This window comes from Bemisia tabaci, chromosome 6 (assembly GCF_918797505.1).
Source record: "Bemisia tabaci chromosome 6, PGI_BMITA_v3".
Taxonomy (NCBI): domain Eukaryota; kingdom Metazoa; phylum Arthropoda; class Insecta; order Hemiptera; family Aleyrodidae; genus Bemisia; species Bemisia tabaci.
Window position 1 is genome coordinate 20,071,769 of NC_092798.1, and position 20,556 is coordinate 20,092,324.

The 20,556-nt window shown below is 36.8% G+C and overlaps 1 protein-coding gene across 3 annotated transcripts in view; it reads right to left on the reverse strand.

Annotated features, from left to right (window-relative positions):
- The window catches only part of LOC109041192 (uncharacterized), a 37,238-nt gene that overhangs the window by 8,303 nt on the left and 8,379 nt on the right, over nucleotides 1–20,556 (reverse strand). For all 3 annotated transcript variants that reach the window (XM_019057447.2, XM_072301328.1, XM_019057437.2), the window contains 8 exons: nucleotides 17,396–19,425; nucleotides 14,719–14,890; nucleotides 13,887–13,967; nucleotides 13,014–13,129; nucleotides 10,654–10,744; nucleotides 8,478–8,767; nucleotides 5,894–6,046; nucleotides 2,021–2,388 (listed from right to left, as the gene is read on the reverse strand). In XM_019057447.2, the coding sequence (XP_018912992.2) occupies nucleotides 2,021–2,388; nucleotides 5,894–6,046; nucleotides 8,478–8,767; nucleotides 10,654–10,744; nucleotides 13,014–13,129; nucleotides 13,887–13,967; nucleotides 14,719–14,890; nucleotides 17,396–19,425 (3,301 nt within the window). The remainder of the gene's footprint in view (nucleotides 1–2,020; nucleotides 2,389–5,893; nucleotides 6,047–8,477; nucleotides 8,768–10,653; nucleotides 10,745–13,013; nucleotides 13,130–13,886; nucleotides 13,968–14,718; nucleotides 14,891–17,395; nucleotides 19,426–20,556) is intronic.

Here is a 20,556-nt window from a genome sequence, read left to right on the forward strand (position 1 = left end):
TTTTTTTTTATCTACCAAATTTTCTGATTTTAATCCAGTTTTGGTTCATTTTAAAGGTACTCCTCACTAAACTTCATTTTGCTGATATGAGTGTTCATATTCTTCCCTTATTACTCATTTTCCATTGCAGGAAGACCCTGATGAAGATCCTGCTGAAGTTCAGCCTCTGTTATCAAGGTAATTTTTTGTTTGTGGTTAATCCTGGATGAACATGTAATCATGCACATGCTATGAAGCACAAGATGCAATTGTAAGACAATGATGGAACATATATGCGAGAAAAATAATATACCAAACAAAATTAAGGAAAGGATAAGAAGAAACAAAGAACAAGAAAACATGAAATTACAGAGGACAAGTCAGGGAAACAACTTGGACTAAAGGCTCCATGGGGGCCGTCTGTAGCACATTTCAGCTATTTTAGAGACCCAGGTCCTCATAAGGCCTGGATACACGCTCAAATTTCCATCAATTTCCGATTAAATGGTGACTGGTGCTCATCATCTATCATCAAATTTTTGCAGCCTGCAACGATTTGACCGCCATTTTTGTCATCATTTTGATAGAAAATTGACGGTTTGAGCTTGTATCCAGGCCTATAGGAACCGCAGCTACGGATTCGGATTAGCAGGACATCGGGCACTTTTGAGGTGCATGCGATAAGTCTCGGAGCAGTTAGCCAGAGGTGAGGAGCAACATGGCCGCTGGCATGTGAATCTACCACTTCCGCAATATCAAAGTTTGAATATGTTCAAACCCTGTGGAGCAACGGCCAACCTTTAAGAGTTGTGAATAGAGTTGTTTAGCCCTTCTATAACCCCATTTACCCACAGGTATGTGGGATTCTGATTCGATATGGCCCATACATAAGAGAAGTTTTGGAGTGGTGTTCCTGCTGTCATCCCCTATTCCCCCTTGTTCAGTTTCTTCATATTCCTCCCCTGCTTTGCTGTAGATAGGTGATTGTAGTTTGATGGTGTTTTGTCAATAATGATGGATGTCTAGGACCAACAGTAAGGGGAGGTTCTTCCTGAATATGTTGGTGTCATTCTTGTATCTTCTAAGTTTGAGAGGACAAATGGTACCAGACTCTCTGGCTAATGCCAGAGAATCGCCTTTCTCTCCTACTACTATGGTAAAGTAAAGACAGACTTTTTTGACCCTCTTCGAGAGCGTTACAGGAATGTTTAAATTTTAGTAACACTTTGGACATTTTGATAGCTTCGGCTATTGAGTTTTGTTGGTACTTGGATGTCTTTGTTCCAAAAATAAAGGAAGGCTATGCTGATATAGGAAAGTTTTCAATACAGTATCTTCCATCATAATGGGTACAATACAAACGCCTTCTAGCTTCAGAGAGGGTGCGATTTTGTAAAACTTGCTTTATTTCAAAAACAAATTCTAATGTCAAATTAGTTTTTCTCCTGCCAATATACTCTCAGATACCTCTATTCAGACAAGTCTATTGGCATGAAACTGAGATGCCGATTACTCGGATTGTTCATTTTTCCGGTTATGCTAAATTATTACCTTTTGTTGATTTTTCTTTGTAGTGTTGTAATTGGTTTTAGGCTATTTTGAACTTTAGTCAATTGTCATCATGAGACGGTTTCACATGATGACTACGGGTCTGCGCGAATTCTTTTTTCTTTGTATGCTCCTTGGAACAAGATATCACAAGGGAGATCTTTCCATTTAACAAAAAAAAGGTTAAGGCCCGATGTCTCCTTAAAGGGCCCCCTGACAATTTTAGAGGGGCCAAAAAGAAGCTCCCTTTGACCTAGGAGCATCCCTCAGGTTTCGAATCTTTATTTCAACTTGGTAAAAAATTAGCAGGGGAGGACACTTTTCTAACACCTTGTTAAGCAAATTCAAAACAATGAAGGGACTTTTTTGTGCATGCTTTAGACTCCTGATGAAATTTACCCTGCACCTGCATACTATTTGAAAGGTGTAGGGGATAAAAAATGTGTAAGAAGCAGAAAATGAAAAGAGTTTACAATTGAATTCATGCACTGACCTGGTGGTTGTGGAAACGGAGGAGGGGCTCTGTGTTGGGGCCTCGCTGCAGCGCGAGCCTGGTTGGCATGTTCTTGGAGCAATAAATGGGGAGGAATAATCGGTGCAGGAGGTTTGAGATCCACTGGCGGTAGGTTATCTCTAGGGACATCTACAGGTATCACCCGGTTTAAAACGAGGCCTCGTTGTTGCGCACGATGGGCTGGTACTGCTGCCTTCTTTTTATAGGCATTTTCTGGTAAAACTAAAGTGGGATCAACTTTTAACTTCAAACCTGGATTTTCTTTTATAAGTTTATTTTTGACAGCCTCAGCAGTGAGCCGAACAGCATCCACATGAAGCAGGTCATTGTCTGACCACAAGGGACACCTGAAAGCAGAGAGAGCAATGATATTAGGCTTAAGTTAAACAAGCTAGCTTAAGGTTTAAGATTTAATCAAAATTAGATTCAAATATGCACAAAGAAGCAGCCAGGCAAGTGTGCTAATAATGTGATTGTTTCACTGTAGATTGTTCAGTAGAATACTTCAAAACAAAGCTTTCATACGAATTTATAGCTTTGCGGCAAAATGATCATCATACTTTGCTAAATAAGTTTATAAAAGTTGACTTTGATCCTATGTTATCTTCCGTCTCCACAAAGGCCTTAATAAAATTTCCTGAGCACTTACAAAGAAATCGTTATTATTTATTGATTTGTTGAGTTACAGGCTTTCAGGCTAAAATTCGAACTGTTTTGAAGATAGCATATTGATGGTGACCCTACTCAATGGGTCACTAAACCATGAACGAATTTTGACTTGCGAATATAGTTTTCTGAAGGAAAATGACGCGTAGAACACGATGCGCACATTAAAAACGCGAACAAGTAACTCAATAACCGAGAAATGCGCAGTTCAAATCGCTCAACTTATACGCAAATTTAAAACGCCCCGATTTCGCGCCGCGCCGAATGATGTCATCCGGCACCAATCAGAAGCGGGCACGGGTTTCCACGACTTCCGTCAAATGTCTACCTACTCTTCGTACATGAAAACAATACTAAAGTAGAAATTATATCTTTTGAATTCAAGACTTGAATCTCATTCATATGTTAGCTGTAATAAACGAGCAAAAATTCCATATTGAAACACGTTTTATTTTAACAAACATCAGAGGAAAATGAGAGAAGATTGCGATATGACTACCGCAGTGCGTCAACACCGTCAGTTTCCCGCCATTTGGGTGCGTTTGAAATGTCTTGCAGTTTTTAGATTTTTCAAAAGCGGGTTTCTCCGCGATTTCGGCTCCATAAAAATGCGGAAAAATCACCACGTTATCTACTCACATTGTACTTTCAGAATATTCAATAAAATAAACAAGGTTTAGTGACCCATTGTTGGTAGTTTCTTGGACCGGAAGGAAATGGAAAAAAGGGACGAAATTGAAATGATCACATAGTCAAATAGGAGCAAAAAGATAGTCGCAGTTACCATCCAGCGACAGAATGCTTCACGGCTAAAAGCATTACCATGGAAACTGACAAATTTGCTTTCTTGTTCGGCTGGGTTTATTTTCCAGTGTTATTGTAGATTACACTGAGACAACTCCTCTCCCCCCCCCCCCCACCACCACCACATATTTACAAATTGCATGAGGCGGTTCTTTGTTCGACTCCAGATTAATCGTAAATTGCTCCAAAAGCTGTCCATTAGACTCGACCATGGACATGACTGCCAGCGGGAAGATAAAAACAAATTTTACCGCTTGCCAGGGTAACAATTTTCCATCTTACATTTAGTTGCCAGGTGTAAATTACGAGAATGTTGCCTGTTTTAATCAACTGTATAAATATTTAATGTAGTCACTGTTTCTTTAGGTATTTCTGGTCTAGAACAACAACCAATAGTTTCACAGGGTCAACATTAACACATTAATTTTACGAAGTTAAAACACAGTAAATTTTGGACCAAATGAGCTTGAATCGGTCTCCTTGGACGGATTAATGACCTTCAACTTAGCACTAACTGCACCTCCCTAAAGTGTTTCATTCTTCCAAAAACCAGACATTTTTAAGACCTCCAGGGTGCCCTCCGTAATTGAAGCATTTCAGTTCGATTATAGAGGATACACTCCTTTGTTGTTTATTTTTTACAATTTTAGAATGATGAATAAAATATTGTTGATAATTGGTGCGGTAGAATAATTTTTATCTACTGGAGGGTAGTTTACCTTTAATTTCGTCAAGTTAAAAAATAATAAACTCACACCATCTCTGAAAATATCCAGAATGTTGTTTGGCTCAGAGAGGGGATTTTCACGTTTTATAGAATGTATTTTTCATGAATACTCGAAGCATGTATTCTTTAAATATAATACAGAACTTTGATGAGACATTTTATAACAAGAAGGTAATATAGTGCTGGGTCAAAATTATTTTTATATTCTGTATATATATTACGCTGGTTAAGTCCCCACCATTCTGGCCAGAAGTTATCTGGAGGAATCTCATCACTTTTTTGGAGAATTATTTATGACAAAATACAACTTCAACTTCTGCCCTCATTTTAGAACACGAGTCTTCAATTGACACCTTAAATCACGAAAGGCATTCTTCTGATTTTGAGCAGCGAATCGCCTGATAGGCGATGTCGACGCCTGGCGAAAGTAACGTTTAACACAGGCTCTCATGACAATGGAGATGTTGCATATGTGAGGAATTTGCGATTTGACAATTGATTCTTATGTACAAGTTTGCAAGAAACACAATGGTGCCACTGGTTTTCTCTGAAATCAACTCCCAAGCTCAATAAAAGCTCTCAAGTTGAGGCCAAAATGGAAGGGATATCTCACGCTATCCTGAGAGTCCATCTCTACATCAAGACAAACTCTCCATGCAAAGATAGGGAGCAAATACATTGACAGGGCTGCCACCTTATTTGGGGACTATAAAACTGAAATCACGGCAACTCTGTCAATGCATTTGATCCCTATCTTTGCATGGAGAGTTTGTCTTGATGTAGAGGAGGACTCTCGGGATAGCGTGGGATATCCCCTCCATTTTGGCCTCAACTTGAGAGCTTTTTTGAGCTTGAGAGTTGATTTTAAGGAAAACCAATGGTGTCATTGTGTTTCTTGCAAACTTTTACATTAGAATCAATTGTCAAATCGCAAATCCCTCACACATGCGACATCTCCATTGGCGTTGAGCGCTACCGACCCACGCCGATAAGCATTTGGAGGAAATTCTGGCTTAAGGTAAGCTTGGACTTCTGTGGATAATTACCCATGGCTGATCTGACTCCTCCCCCTTACTTAATTGGAATTAGCGTAGACATTTTTAGATAATGTAGAAAAAATTGGTTCTGTTTAAGGTATCACTAATGGGTTCAACTTGCTTTAAGTATATGTTAAATTAATCAGTATTAATTATTAAAAATAAAAACTGGTACTATAATAAAAAAGGGAATAACATTTACATTAGAAAAAATATCATTTAGAAGCTAATTTCTTCAGCCATCTGTATGGATAAATTTGTTGTTGATTCACTTCGCATGAATTTTATGCAGTTTTCAGGAGAAAAAAGTATTTTCTTTCCTCTAGTAATAGGGCATTTTGTCTTACAGGAGGTAGTGATAGGAGGTACTATGACAAGGTGAGGTAGTGACATTTTAATTTACTCTCCCCCTACACGGCATCTTTTGAGTTCCTTTCTTCTTTCCTACGGGTCTTACGTCACTTATGGTCAGGCCAAAGTCAAGACTCGTTTAAAAGCATGAATGTGAGATGGTTTCTGGGAAATTTTATACTGTTCATGATTTGCTGCCGGAAAAAATGGTTAGCTTTAATGACATTAAAGAAAATAAAAGAAAAGAAAAGAAAACATATCACTTACTTATCTACTCTGTCACCACCATCACCGTTAAAATGTGAATAATCGGTCACTGGTTGCCGACAAATGTAGCAGCTCAATTTACCACAATGACCACATGTCATTTTATTACAACCATCTTCTTTGATAAATTTAGCTTTACAGTTGTAGCATTCTCTGAAAAAATTACAATCCACATTACATTGATGTCCGCTCACAGATGGATACAGGCAAAATTATAATTCGCTCAAAACAATCAAAAAAGTTATTCAAATTCATGAGTTTAGGAGTGCAAAAATGATTGATAGACAGGACGATGAAATGATTGATAGATTGAATGATTAAATAACAGGATTGCAAAAAAGTTTAGAAAATGAAATTCCCTGATAATTTCCTGATTTCTCTGTCACATTTTGAAAGAATTTCCTGACAATTAAGGATATGCAAGATCGTTATTAAGACATAATTTGAACTAGTTTTCTCACATAATTACTTGCTTGAAACATTAAACCCATTTTAGAAACCAAATAAAATTGACTTGACAATTTTCCCCCATTAGTGGGCCCAAAAACTGGAAAATATCATAAGAATCGTGCACTTCTGGAAGAAAGCATGAAATTTTCAGGGATTCATCTCTACCCTATAGACATTCGATTTAGAAATAGACCCCAAAAATCTGAGCTCCCAGGGGGGCCCCGAAATTTTGAATTTTGAATAACCTCTGAGCAGTCAATGTTAGTGTAATTTTTTTACAAGGCAATGGGAAATTTTATTAGGAACAAAATTGGTTCTTATGAATTTTTCTGTAGGATCGATATTTAGGGCGTGAAACGGGAGAAACCATCGGAGGACGGGGAGTCGGCTGTTCTGAGGCAAATCTGCGCGCTGCACTGCCTGCCTTGGGAAGCGCACGGCGCGCGGCGGTGCAGCATACAATGTTACCAATGAAACAACTGCTTGTCTTTTTTCATCTCTAAGATGAGCAGTTTTAAAAATAATTATTAATATAATGTATTAACTAAATACCTTTAAAATAGGGCTTAACTCTTGTAGGTTACATATGTATACAGGCGAGCGCACGGCAACAGTAGGGGTTAAAAGCTGAAGTTTTGGATTGTTTTGTTGAGTGGATTTGTTGAGGTTTATTAGACCATACGTGATAACTGTATCAGACATCAATCGAACGGAATAAAATCTGACGTGCAGTTGTCTTAAGGGGGAGAGGGGGGGCTAAGAGTCACAAATCTTCCTTGTAGACTACGATAACCAGAAAAAATTATTTTAAAGTGTTCTTTTTCTTGTTTTTCACCGGAGCTGCGTCACCAGAATGGTATCTAAACATGCTTACATACTCGAAAGTTCTCAGGAGACGGCTTCCAGACTTTTAAGACAAGGAACCCAATTTTGTAAAAAATGAGGATATTAAAAAAAGAAAAATGGATGTGACCATATCTCAAACATCAAGACGACATCCTCGGTGCTAATTTTGCAGTGCAGGGTTACAATCTTGCCTCTATAAAGTGAGGAAGAGGGGGGGCGGGGGGCAGCTCCTGCTAGCCTATATCACCCTTAAATCATTTGGGCGGCTTCGGCACCGGTGCCTTCCGAGGTTTCAACATTGGTTGATACTGTTGAAGAACAATTGGTCAAGTTTTTGTTTTACTTATAGCACGTATTATATTGGATTATGACGAAAAAGGGAGACACAGTTTTTCCTGTTTCGCGCCTCAAATATTGATCCTACAGAAAAATTCATTAGAACCAATTTTGTTCCTAATAAAATTCCTCATCCTCCTGGTGTAACAAAATTACACTAACATTGACTGCTCAGAGGTTATTCAAAATTTAAAATTTGGGGGCCCCTCTACGGGTTCAGATTTTTGGGATCTATGTCTAAATCGAATGTCTACAGGGTAGAGATGAATCCCTGAAAATTTCATGCTTTCATCCAGAAAAGCATGATTGTTACACTCATCGACCCCACAACAACACATTTGTCATTTTCCCTGACATTTCCAGGTTTTCCCTGGCTTTTAAAATTCCCTGATATTTCCTCGTTTTCCTGGTATGTATTTCCTGACTTTGGCAACTCTGCAATAAGAATTGCAACGAATGAGACGTGAATCTCAGGATGAGAAAAATAAATCATGACCTGAAAGAAGGAGATATTAAAAAGTTCAGGTTGCTATGTCCCATGAGTATTTGTTTTAATGATGGCCGCATTTATAATCAAAGGCTTTTTCCTGGTCTTAAAAGAAAGAGTAACAGTAAGAAACTGTCAGAAAACGAAATAAGGATGAAAATACTTCAGTTATATTATATTTTCCTTCACCATGCAGGGAAAAATAGATCTTAGAAATTATATTAGCTGTAGCGTTCTCATAGATTTCTTTCCCCGAGTTCCAGTGTTCCTAAAAGATTACAAATCTTTTAATTCCTCAGATCCTTTTATTATTTTGAGGTCCAAAAATAAACAAACTGTGAACATTTATCAGACACATTTAAGTCCTAAATGAAAAGCCTTGATCAGAAGCAAACACAATAAGCAAAGAGCTTCACAGGGTTGAAATTATTTTGACAAATTGCTGAAAAATTTAAATCAATTTACCTAGCTAATGCTTCGGTCATTTTCTCTTCTATTAATAGCCTTGCCTTCACGTCGGCGTCCCTTTCAACTTCATCACACCGAAGTGGAATGTGAGATTCCAGATTGCACAGCCTACAAGACTCTTTCATACAATCTGTATTCTGGCACTTGAATATTTTATCTTCTGGTGGTGGAATACTAGCGAATTCACAGAACGGACAAGAAACCAGTCCTTCAATACCGGCTGCTTTGATTTCCTCCGTTTGCTTAATTTTTACAAATTTTGAAAAAGCATTTGGTGCTAGGACTTTCTGTAAGTAAAAGCAGAATAATGAAATAAAAATTAATACGTACAATTAATAAAAGGAACATATGAATGAGAAAAAAAGAAAGAAAAAACAATTATGGTGAACACTTGGGACTGACATGATAGTGACATTAAAATGACGTGATGGATATCCATTTGTACAGTGCAAATCTGGAGTATACAATATAAACTTTAAAAATGAATTCCGTGTCCTCAAAAAAAAAGGGGGGGGGGGATTTGTGGTCCCATGCTAGGGGTAATTGCAAAAAATGGGCAACATAGATTCGTATAGATATACGTGCTGTTTTAAAAGCTCATAATGTTGAGGAGGTTATAGAGAACATTCTATCAAAGAAGAGCAAAATTCAGCCACTGCGGTTCCTTTGGTTTTCCAAGCAAAATCCTTTCCTGACATTAATAATAAAACAATCTTAAATAAAAATAATTAAATTGAAAAAACGCTCATCTGCATGTTCAAGATACTACATACTTTGCTTGTGTAACAATGTCACTTTGTAATACATAGATGACAAGCTATGTGCTGACATAATTCCTGTCTTGATCCCTACTTGGCCACTTCCCAATGTGAGTTAAAGCATCATGATGCAAGATATGCGACATAAATGCATTGAATGATGCGACAATTGCATTGTTCTTGACTTTGCACTGTCCTGACAAAAGCAAATTTTATAACATTTTACAGTTTCCTGATTTTTTCTGACACAAGACACAGTAGTAATGAACAGTGATTAACAAGTTAACATGTTGACAGGTAAATGGGAATAGTCCTGGGAGTAACTCTGAAAAGAATCAGGTGACAAGGAATTGTATATTAAATATAAAAGGGTCATCCAGAAAATAAGTTCACCTCCTCTCCAAAACCATGCTAGATGAAGAAAATCTGTAAAAAGAGTTAAAAAGCCACGCTTCTCAGCTTTTTGACGCGCCATGAACTTTTAAATTTTGTTCAATAAAGCTGTAATAGAGGAGGTTTCTGAACACACCTACTTTCCAAGCAGGTTCAAAATTTCATGGTGTCATCAGCAAGTGAGCTGCTTTGTCTACCACTTATAGAGTAAGAAAGTGACTTAGAGATGGTTGAAAATCACGTAATACATACGGAAAGGCGTTTATTAGGTAGAAAATAGCAAGATTGACATGTTTATTCAATATCAGTTGCATCGGAGCAAAAGTCAACCGAATTGTCAACGTTGACTCATACTTTCTGACTGAATTGTTCACAAGCCTTCACATTATCCCGCCTTAACAAGAGGAAATGTCAAAGAATTCAAAAATGCATCATTTGGAAAAATATGCAGCCTTTACAACAACTTTAATGTAAATAATCCTGAATTTGAACAGCTACGGCCACCTTTCTTGGCGAGACAAAGAATAATAGTGGGAAATTCTCACACCAAAACCAAATTCAGCAGCGCAACTCGATGATTTTTTAAGTACAACTTAACCTTTCTATGTACTGCGGGTCAAACTCACTAATTATTGAAGTAAAGGCAATCAATCTTGTAATTTCCTAGTCTTTAGTTTCTTAGTTTGTAGAAACATGTACTTTCTCAGGTTTTACATGAAATTCAAGCATTACCAAGTCACTCTCCTGCCATAAGCAACCGACGCATCAGCTTCCTTGCAGGTGACACTCCGTAAAATTTTTGGACCCACGCGGAGAGGAGATGAGCTCAGAAAAATCCACTTTCCAAGAGTTCTATTGAACCAAATTTATAAATCTATAGCACGTTCAGAGCTGAAAGTAGCGGCTTTTCATTGATTCTCTCTATCTATCTTAGTTTAGGAGATTTTAAACAGGTAAACTTTCTTCCTGGACCACCCTCATAAAATAAAAGGATTGATACACTTCATAATAAAAGAGCTAACCTGCAAGTCTTTCAATGAGAATTCAGCCTCACAACTTCCTTCCATGCATTCGACTTTAGCTTTTCTCTCCCCAAGTTTAATCTCTCCACTCCTGGAAGCAAACAGTGAGAAAACAGCATTTTATCATACTATCAGGACAATTTTCAAGACACAGAATATGTATCGAGGGCATCATGAAAGATAAAATGGCTTTGATTTTTTTTGTTGGTAAAACTAGAGTCCCTTTACCCTGAGAGTGAAGACAAGGCGAATCCATTTCTGATTGGTTCCTGTATTTTAGGCCTTCACAGTGTCACAAACAGGAATAAAGATTTCAGTTTCACCAATTGCAAAGATTATAAACTGAAATGGACCGGAAATAGGAGGTATGGCAAGGAGCAAATGAAATGAAAGTGGGAACGAAGACAGGAATTCGGGAATGGGTTGATCAAAGATTACAGCTAACGTCCGATTTGTGTGATCTTTTTTCCCGTTTGTGACATTCACCAGCTGCGGTGTCTCAACTCTCTCTATAAAAGGCCTCTAGGTAAAACTAGTGATGATCAGAAAAATCAATATACACTATTCAATTTAGTATACTCTTAGCTCTAATTGAATTCCTTTTGTTTAAAGTTGGAGCTCTGGGTTAACACCCAAAAGGTCGATTTTGCTCCATTACCGCTAGTCTTGCCACAAAGTCTAAACGCTCAGCATCACTACCAACAAAGTGATAAATGGAGGTGAATTTCAGCACAAAGTTACAGGTTCATTGTGAGGATGTCTACAGATTTGTCAGGAAGAAATTCCCTGACTTTTCACATTGAAAATTCGGGTATATGGAACTGAAAATGAAACATTTTTGGCACTTATCTCACTAAAAATGACAAAAGCAAGTGACCCTCTTTACTGCAGATATTAATCATTCAATTAAATTTACTTGCAATTGCTTATTAAAATTTGATCTTCCGCATACAGTTCGAAATGTAAATCCATGCATTGGACCCCAAACCATCTTTGACCTATACAATAGCTAATTCCGCTCATTTGTCCGAACTTTGTACTGTAAAAAATAAAAATAAACCAGATTGAGCCTCAATTTAATTGTGTATACAGCATGATGCTTTTTTAGGGATAAGTTTCAATTCTGTATAATTCCGGAGTTATCCCTGAATTCCCTGGCCTATTGAAATTCCTGGTTTTTCAGATCCATGGACACCCCAGTGTTATGATACTTACATTTGCACCTGAAAGAAAAAACAGTTACTTTTCTTGTCTGAGAGGTTTCTTTATGCAAGAAACAAATGTTTTAGTTATGACGATATAGCTGTTGGAACACATTGCTTTCTATTAGGAAGTCCCCCAATCGCTTTCTGTTAGGAAGTCCCCCAATCATCTCCAAGCTCAAACATTACTTTTCAGACCATTCTTCTCCTGACTGCAGACACTTCATGGGTTACAAATGGACAATAGCAAAATTGAAAGAGTTAACATAAATTGATTCTAAGATAAGTCAACTGGGTGTCAAGAAGAAGGGAATCACAAGTTCTCACATTACTATTCTTCTTTTTTTTCTACTTCTTCTTTTGTTTAGGATGTAAACCTTGTTTCTCCATACATTACCATATCAGGCACGTATTCAAGGGATAAAATTAATAAAAATTTGTTTCCCTCCGAACGGACAGTAGTCAGCTCATACACCAATTTATAAAATTTTTGAAACTTTACTGCAGTTATGTCAAAAAGCAATTTTTTAAGGCGTACAGGTATGTATCGGTTTCATGATGTTAAAACTCTTCTTTTAGTTTTAAATCCATTTTATTTCATCATAATTTTCCGCAGCCCAATTTTTATGCACCAGTATCCAGCAGTAAGACAAAACGCAAAGTTGGAGGAAAATTACTGCCTACGGTAATTTGATATTGCATCTGAAATATCCCAGGCTTACATCAGTTTTGAGAAAAACTATGACAGTTCTTTCATTTTGATTCCTCTCATGCATTAGATTAAAAAAGTGAATGAAAAAATGGCTCATGGCTAACTTAAATTTAAGAATGGAAAGATCTACAGTAAAATAGAATTAGCTTGTCACCGAGAAATTATTTAGCTTTTAGGGTGATCCAAAAGAATCGCACCATCAGCACTAGGCATCACCCCTGTAATGTTTTGACGAATTGAGATGGACTTGAAAATTTCAGAGTGTATCTAGGTCAAAGAAGACACCTTTAGGAAACCCCCAAATCTTTAAGGGGATCACCTTCAGAAGGGGAAAGAAACCTAGGAGGTTGGTGTGGGACTTTCGAAATACCCTGTATGATAATAAATATGCTCGGAACGATGTAAGCTCTGCATAATTTTAATTAAGACTTGGCAGAGTAACTCACCGTCTTACACACTCGCTGCAAAAAACGTGCCCTTCAGGACATGTTATGACATCATCTTTCATTACTTCATCCTCAAAGCAGCAACTGCAAGTGAAGAGCTCATTGTTTTCTTTAGCCTGTAAATTAAATTTTTGATTAATTCATCTTGACTAAAAAGAAAATGGCAAACAGAGATGAAGGTAATGAAAGTTTACATGTTGTTATAGAGAACAAACATGACACCACGCTAGCAGCATTTAATTCCAGACCTTGATATTGCAAATTCATGAAAAACCATCTAACATCATTGAATTTTTTTTTTAAAACCCTAAATAAAAACCTGGCGATCAAAATCTTTGAGGATGTTTACAAAAATAGCCCTTGTCAATAGATATGTACTCCTCGTTCGCCACAAGATCTGGAATGCACTAACTTCTGGTGGTGGGTCAGATATCCCAATTATTGGTCAGGATACAATTTTCCTAGGTATCCGTCGCGCGATTGCTGTCTTGTATTCGGACTGAGAAAATTCAAAGAAATTCTCCTCTTTTTTGATTTTTTGAGACTCCTCTTCATCATTCAATATGAGTGTTGAGAGAATATACAAATTAATTCTTTAGGGAAAGTTTTTGTGTAAATTTGGAAAGTCAACAGTGATCAAAAAACTTTTCGACAAATTTCTGGGGATGAACACCCAAAGACTACATAACGTGTTCCATTAGCAAAATTCAGACCACCTGTATATAAAATATTACACTTTGGTTGGGAGTTTGGTGGCCCTAAAGTCGAGAATTTTTCCAGCTATCAAATGCCAGGCCCTCAGACTTGTCTTGATGTCGCAGGAATGATTTAAGTTGAGCCTGTATGCAGGTGCTAACAAATTTAGAGGCTTACCTTCCGAAAAGCTTCTTCTCTGTCTTTCTTTTTTTGCTCGATATAGTCCTTGATTTGTTGTTTATGATTTATATACGAAATCTATAGGCAAGAAAAAGAAAATGGACAAAGATAGAATTAGAAGTTTTGTCACAAAGCTACAGGCAGCAGATTAGCTATCTAGATTGTTTTCTCTGTTAAAGCTTCAAAAGCTTCGGAGTTAGAAATCTCAGCTTCTTAGTTGAAAGCTGTCCACATTTTAAACCATTTTTGAAGGCATAGATATTCAAGTACATACGTTCAAAGATTATTTGAGCAGATATTGAAGTATTAATCGAATGTTGCTGATACAACTGATTCTCTGGAAATTTCAACAGATTTTAAAATATCATTTTTTTGCGTTCCTTACATTTTAATTTTTTTTTTTTTTTAAATTTATGATCCAAATACAATCTTTAATGACTGGAGGTGAACATTAATGAGCGCAGATTTTAAGCAAAATAAGACAGTCCCTTTGGGGCAAATACTTCCTAAGATATGGTCATTCAAAGAGGCTGATTTCCCGGAAAAGGGGCAATTTTCTCGTTTTCAAAATATGTTCAGATTTGAATGGAGTGCCAAAATGTTAAAAAAAAACGAACAAAATTAATTATACTTTATGCAGGCAGTGAGGGAACCGAATTTCATCTAATTCTGAGTAAGTACCTAAGTCAGCAACATCCCTTCCTTGGCCTGACTTGGTATGGCATGATCCCGAATGTTTTTTTTCTTCTTTTTTTTTCTTTTTTAAAAAGCCACATTGAAGACAAAAGGCTAGATTGAACGAAAAAAATTGTAGAACATTTTCACTTACTTCCTGAAGAAAATTTACATCTGTTTTGGGTGGCCATCTGCACTCTCCTGCGCTTCTCTTGGTTGCTCGCCTAGGACCATTGTAACTATCAAGTTGCAAGCAAGTTCGAGTAAGGTTTGAATTAGCTGCCTTATAATATTTTGCAATGTCTATTGCTCGCAGAAGTTTATACCTGTTGGCAATCCATGGAGTGGAAAAGAATTAATTTTGGGCAAAACAAATGAATACAGTTGAATTCTGGAGGATCGGAAGTAATATGCTGGGATGTGGTGTCAAAGGATTGGTGCGACTTTTCCAAAATCTACATACATAATGTGACTGTTGAGCTGTTTTTAGTCCAATGGCAGTCATGGTTAATAAAACAATTTAAATCAATATCCTAATGAAAATTGAATTTGTGAAGTTCATAACATTTTTCACGTTTTACATGACTGGGGAAAAGACAAAACTTAGCATTACAACCCTTTCATAAAGCAGTTCTTCCAGTTTCTGACTAGTATTACTGAAAAGTACTAAATATTACTAATGTAAGTCACACAGTTTAGGTTTTCTCAATTTTTCTCTATTCTACTGAAATTCTTAAAGATTTCTTTGATTGCTTTTGTAAATTAAACAAGTCAATTGCTCTTCACAGTCTCAATGGACCACTAGACAAGGTACGAATTTAAGCCATCTGATACATGTTTCTTAACCAGAATTTCACGTAGAACACCATTAGCGCAACGAATATTACAGAAACTAACTCCTAACGAAGATTTCAACATTTTTATTTCACATTGGTTACGAGGAATTTGAACTGCCCGCTCACAAGAAACTCAAAGCTCTACTCGAGTCAAATCGCGCACTACAACGGTTTCAGCAAGCTTCTCCATCGAGCAATGTTCATTTCCCATTATATGTTGTTAAAACCACAAGAAATTTGCTATAGCTGAGCCAAACCGTCAAGATTGAGGTTTCAAGATTTTTATATTGCAGAGACTATCATGATGAAAGTTTAGGGCGCGATGTGAAACACGTAGAGCATTGAGTTTTCATGAGCGGGCGGTTTGAATTCACGCATCATGAATCATTAAATATCTTCGTAAGGAGTTGATTTCGGTAACTTTTGCTATGCGCATCGTATTTTACGTGAAATTTTGGTTGAGAAACATGTATCAGAATGCTGAAATTCGTACCTAGTCTAGTGGTCCATTGGAGCTAGTAAAATCAGTAAAACCTTTCAGTGTTTTGAAATCTTAGGAGAGCCCATAAATATATTTGATTATTTGATGATAAAAACAAATTTGTAAAGACTAAAGCAGGCTCCAGATGTCCATGTTAATTTGCTCAATTGTAAATGTAAAATAAAAGAAAACAAAAACCAAAACACTTTTTCTCAAGATCTTTGTGCTTTTCAAGGTTTTCGCTGCTAACTTAAATTAGCTGTTTTTCTGATTTTTTCATTTCCTTGGAGTCTAGGTTTTTGAAGTCCGCTCTTTTGGAATACAAACTTTGGGACAAATTTTGTTCAACTTTATCAATGCTTCCATTTTTCTAATATAGGACACCGCATACAATATCAAGAAATTCAGCACCGGCTAAATTTTGAGATTTAATGAGATCATGTTCTTTACAATCTTCGGATTAAGAGGAGCTTTTAAAATCAGACTCTCTGATACCTCCACAGAATCAGGACTGAAAATAGTATTTTTCAGCAGTTACACGCACATTATAGAGTGGGAAATGCAGTTGATCAAGAGCAAGCACCCTTCTTCCTAGTCTCCTGCTGGCCGGGAAGATAATGCGACGTGACAACTCAGTTCAGAACAAAAGACTCCGCATCTACAACTCAGTGGTAGTGCCACTTCTCCATATGCTGATATGCTGACACACGTCAAATTAACGAAAAAAGCATTTTACAAACCGAATTTTCTTAAGATTGGCACATAAAAAGTTAGATTTTAAAAGCTCATTGTGTTCAGGAGGTCGTAAGGCACATCATACCTTCAAATATTGAAAAGCCAAGGCTGAATATCTTGGTATTGCGTACCGTCTTTTCATTTACTTCCTTCATTCATCAGAATCTTGGACAAGAATCTAAGATAATTCCAGGTTAAAAGGTTAAAAAGTTTCCTTCGATTTAATGACTTAGGCACAAAAAATTGCTTCCTTCCTAAATCACTGGGATCTTGTGAATTACTATCTTAAGTTTCCCTTATTTGAAAAGAATGATACAAGAAGGGAGAAAGTGTCCACTGAATGTGAATGGAACAGTTTTTCAGCTAACTTGAATTTTGCAAAAAGATAAACAGTGCGCATGGACTGAGTGGCTGTCCTAACTATCTGAGCCCCCCTTATCAAGACCCAGAATGGAGAATCCTGCAATCCTACATTTTATAGATGCCTGTTTCATGATTCCCCAACTTCTCAATTTTTGAACATTCAATTTCTTCGACTTGTTAATGACATGAGGTGTAATGATGTTTTACATGAGAAATTTTCACTCCAAATTCTTGCGAAATGCAAAAATATGTAATTTGCATATTTGATTCTAGGAGGGAAAATTTCTTAGGTTTGAACCAAACCCTGATTATTCAACAGTTCAGTGAAATTTCCTGATTTTATAGAGTATTCCAGCAGAGCTGAAGATATTGACATTTTGTGACTGTAAAAAGGACAAAGTAAACATTTTACTAACCTATCTTTGAGAAACGTTAGAGAAAGTTCATGATGAGAACTGGCCTTCTTATTTAGAAAATAATCCTCGGGATCGGGGAAAACTTCCAAGAATCCAGCAATGGTGAAAAGATCTGTGTAAGCTTGGATTGCCTTTTCAGTCTCTTTCCTTCTTTCATAATCCTGAATTGTTGGATAATTTTTTCTTGTTAATAATTCATCCACAAACGCACTGTAAATTTCATCATTGGTAAGTTCTTTGCATTTGTTTTCCAAAAATTCCGGATCAACATTAGGAATGATGGCGATAATGTTCTGGTACTTCTCATTGAGAGACAAATCTTTTGCAGGTTTGTCCTCGAATCGGGGCAAGGTTCTTTTGGGATAAGATTCATCTCTTATTACAGTTTCGATGAGAGTTTGAAGGATTTCATCTTTATTGGGAAATTTCTTTTTGTCATTTGCGCTCTTGCACAGATTACGGAGATAATCAGTATCAGCTTCTGGAAATATTTCCATCAGGTTTGCCAAATACATGGGCATAGGTTCAGTGGCCTTTTTAGGGGATGATGAGTGAGTTTTACTACTTGTTTGATTAGTTCGACGAGATGATCCACAGGAGCCGCTCGTTGATGGTTTATTTTGTATCACTTCCATTCTGCTGAAGGAGGGGCCACTTGTTGACGGTTCACAAGGTATCACTTCTATTTCACTAGAGGTGGTGGCTGGTATAGGTTTTTTGACATTTTTTGTTGGTTCGATTTGCTTTTTTAATTCTTCATCTGTCATGATGATCTTTTCTGGCGAACAAGCAACAGCAACAACTTCATCAATAACAGCCAGTTCCTCCGAAGTGGGCTGAAAATTCCCCTGCCATGGATTTGAAATAGATGTTGATGCTTGTGAAGTTGAAGGATTCGTTCGTTGAGATGATGTTAGGTTCTTTACTAAAAATGAATCTAAAAAGTTATCAAACTCTTCTAACTCCGTTGAATTGTTATTGCAGCTTAATGAGCTTGACCCAGATGTTTCGGTGCTAGATGGCTTTTTCAAACGTTTGAAAAAGCTATCACCGCCGGTGAATGTACCAATTTTGTCAAAATTGCCACTGAGACCAACTAATTTAGTAACGGAGTCACTTGATGATGCTGATGGAAGCGAGCTTTGGGGAGCACACAGGCTCCTGTCTACAGAGTTGACAAGTTGTGAGGTGACCTCCTCAACTTTGGAAAAATCACAGTCTTCATATTCATCATATTCATCAAAAGATTGAGCATCAAAGGGTAAGCTGACTTGTTCTGGTTTTTCAGAAATGTTTTGATGTAGTGGTGAAATTATGCCTGTTTTCAAATCTTCATTTGCCAAATCAGTTGCAGTTTTAAGTACTTTTTCAGTTAGTTTTTTCTCCTTAAATTCATATTCATGTACATTATTTTTCAATTTATCTAAACGCGTTTTCAATTTCTCCAGGCCGTAATTTAAAGAGCTCAAATGATCACCATTTATTTTGGGTGTTGGTAAGGGCTCTTTACTATTCAAAAACTCTTCTATGTCAGAAATGTTAATGACAGGATCGGTTGAATCGTATGAAGTGGAGGCAAGCGGCACTTCTGGCGAGTTTTCAGACTTGAATAAGTTATTTTTACGATGATCACATAGAAAAGGGTTTTCTTCGGGATTTGTAGATTTTAATATTTTACATGGTGATGGTTGATCTTGATCGAATAAGTTTAAGATCCCTTTGGTATCTTTCGATGCCGAAGTCTCTCCAGTCAAATCAACACTAAGGGCAGTTTTTTGAGCTTTAGATTTTGATGTTTTATCTGGCGAGTTCTTTTCAAACGTTATTTCCACATCAGGTGGCTCATCTATTATTCTGTTTATAGCTAGATTCACTCGATCATTATCATTATCATAATCTAATAAAATATTTGCGATTAAATTGGGGTTGTACGGCAGTCCAAGTAAATCGAGGTGTGTCTTGACTTGGTCCACGTCTTCTAACAAGTTGGAGAAACTTGTCTCCTGCGAAGTTGGTGAAATTGGCATTGCCTAGAAAATAGAAGGGATAAAAAAGGAATCAATAACATGTATTAAGTACAATTCATGTCAAATAGAAAAAAAATGAGTTCACACTTAAAATTATTTGAGAATGGACCTTTGAGGAAGGTACAAATTCAAGCGTTCTGATATACAGGTTTTCTCTTCAAAATTTCATATGGAACACGATATAGACATTTGAAATTACTAATATTAATTCCTGACCAAGATTTTAATGCTTTTACTTAACAGTGGTTACAAAAAATTTGAATTTCACTCTGAAAAAAATACCAGATCCTACATGAATCAAATTGCTCATTACAACAAGTTTTGGCAGGTTTTTTAATTCAGCCATGCTCCTTCCTCCTCCTGTGTCACTCACGGTCAAAATAATATGCTACAGCTCACGCAAAGCGCCAGGATTGGCACCATATTTTCACACTGCAGAAGATTATAGTTCATTTGATGAGCAGTTCAATCATTTTCGTTGCACAAATTATGTTTAGCGTGAAATTATGATGAGAGAGCATGTGTCACACTGCTTGAATTCTCACCTTATGTAGTAGTCCACTGATTTCAACGTATTGAGTAGTTTCATTTCTTTCATAAATTATAAATAGGGCCATTCCAGAGAAGGCTGAACTTGGTCAGAAAACTGTTTTTTTAAATTTTCTCAGAAATAGGTACTTATAGGCAGAATTTAGCCACAAACATAAGACTTAATTGTAAGTATCCAAAAAGTCTTAAAAATTTCTGACACACCCATCACAGCATTTTAATCTGAATTTTGAGCAATAGAGATCATGATCATGATACAGAAAAGCTGGGATATAGATGAAACTCCTTGAGTAGGCTTACAACTTTTCGGCGAAAATTGGCCTACGTATGAAATACTGCAAATATCTTAGGAGTGATGGACGTGATAGATGTACAACTGGTTCTGCATTATAAATTTAAAGAGTGATATATTTTGATAAAAGAACTTACCTAGGATAGTATCTAGACTTCATCAGTTTTGAGAATTTCATCAATTTTTATTAGTGAAAATTCTGATAGAAATATTGAGATAGGTGTGACCTAAAATGGAGCCATTAGATATAAAGCAACCCCACTATTGGCCCAACTGATGATTGAACAAACTGG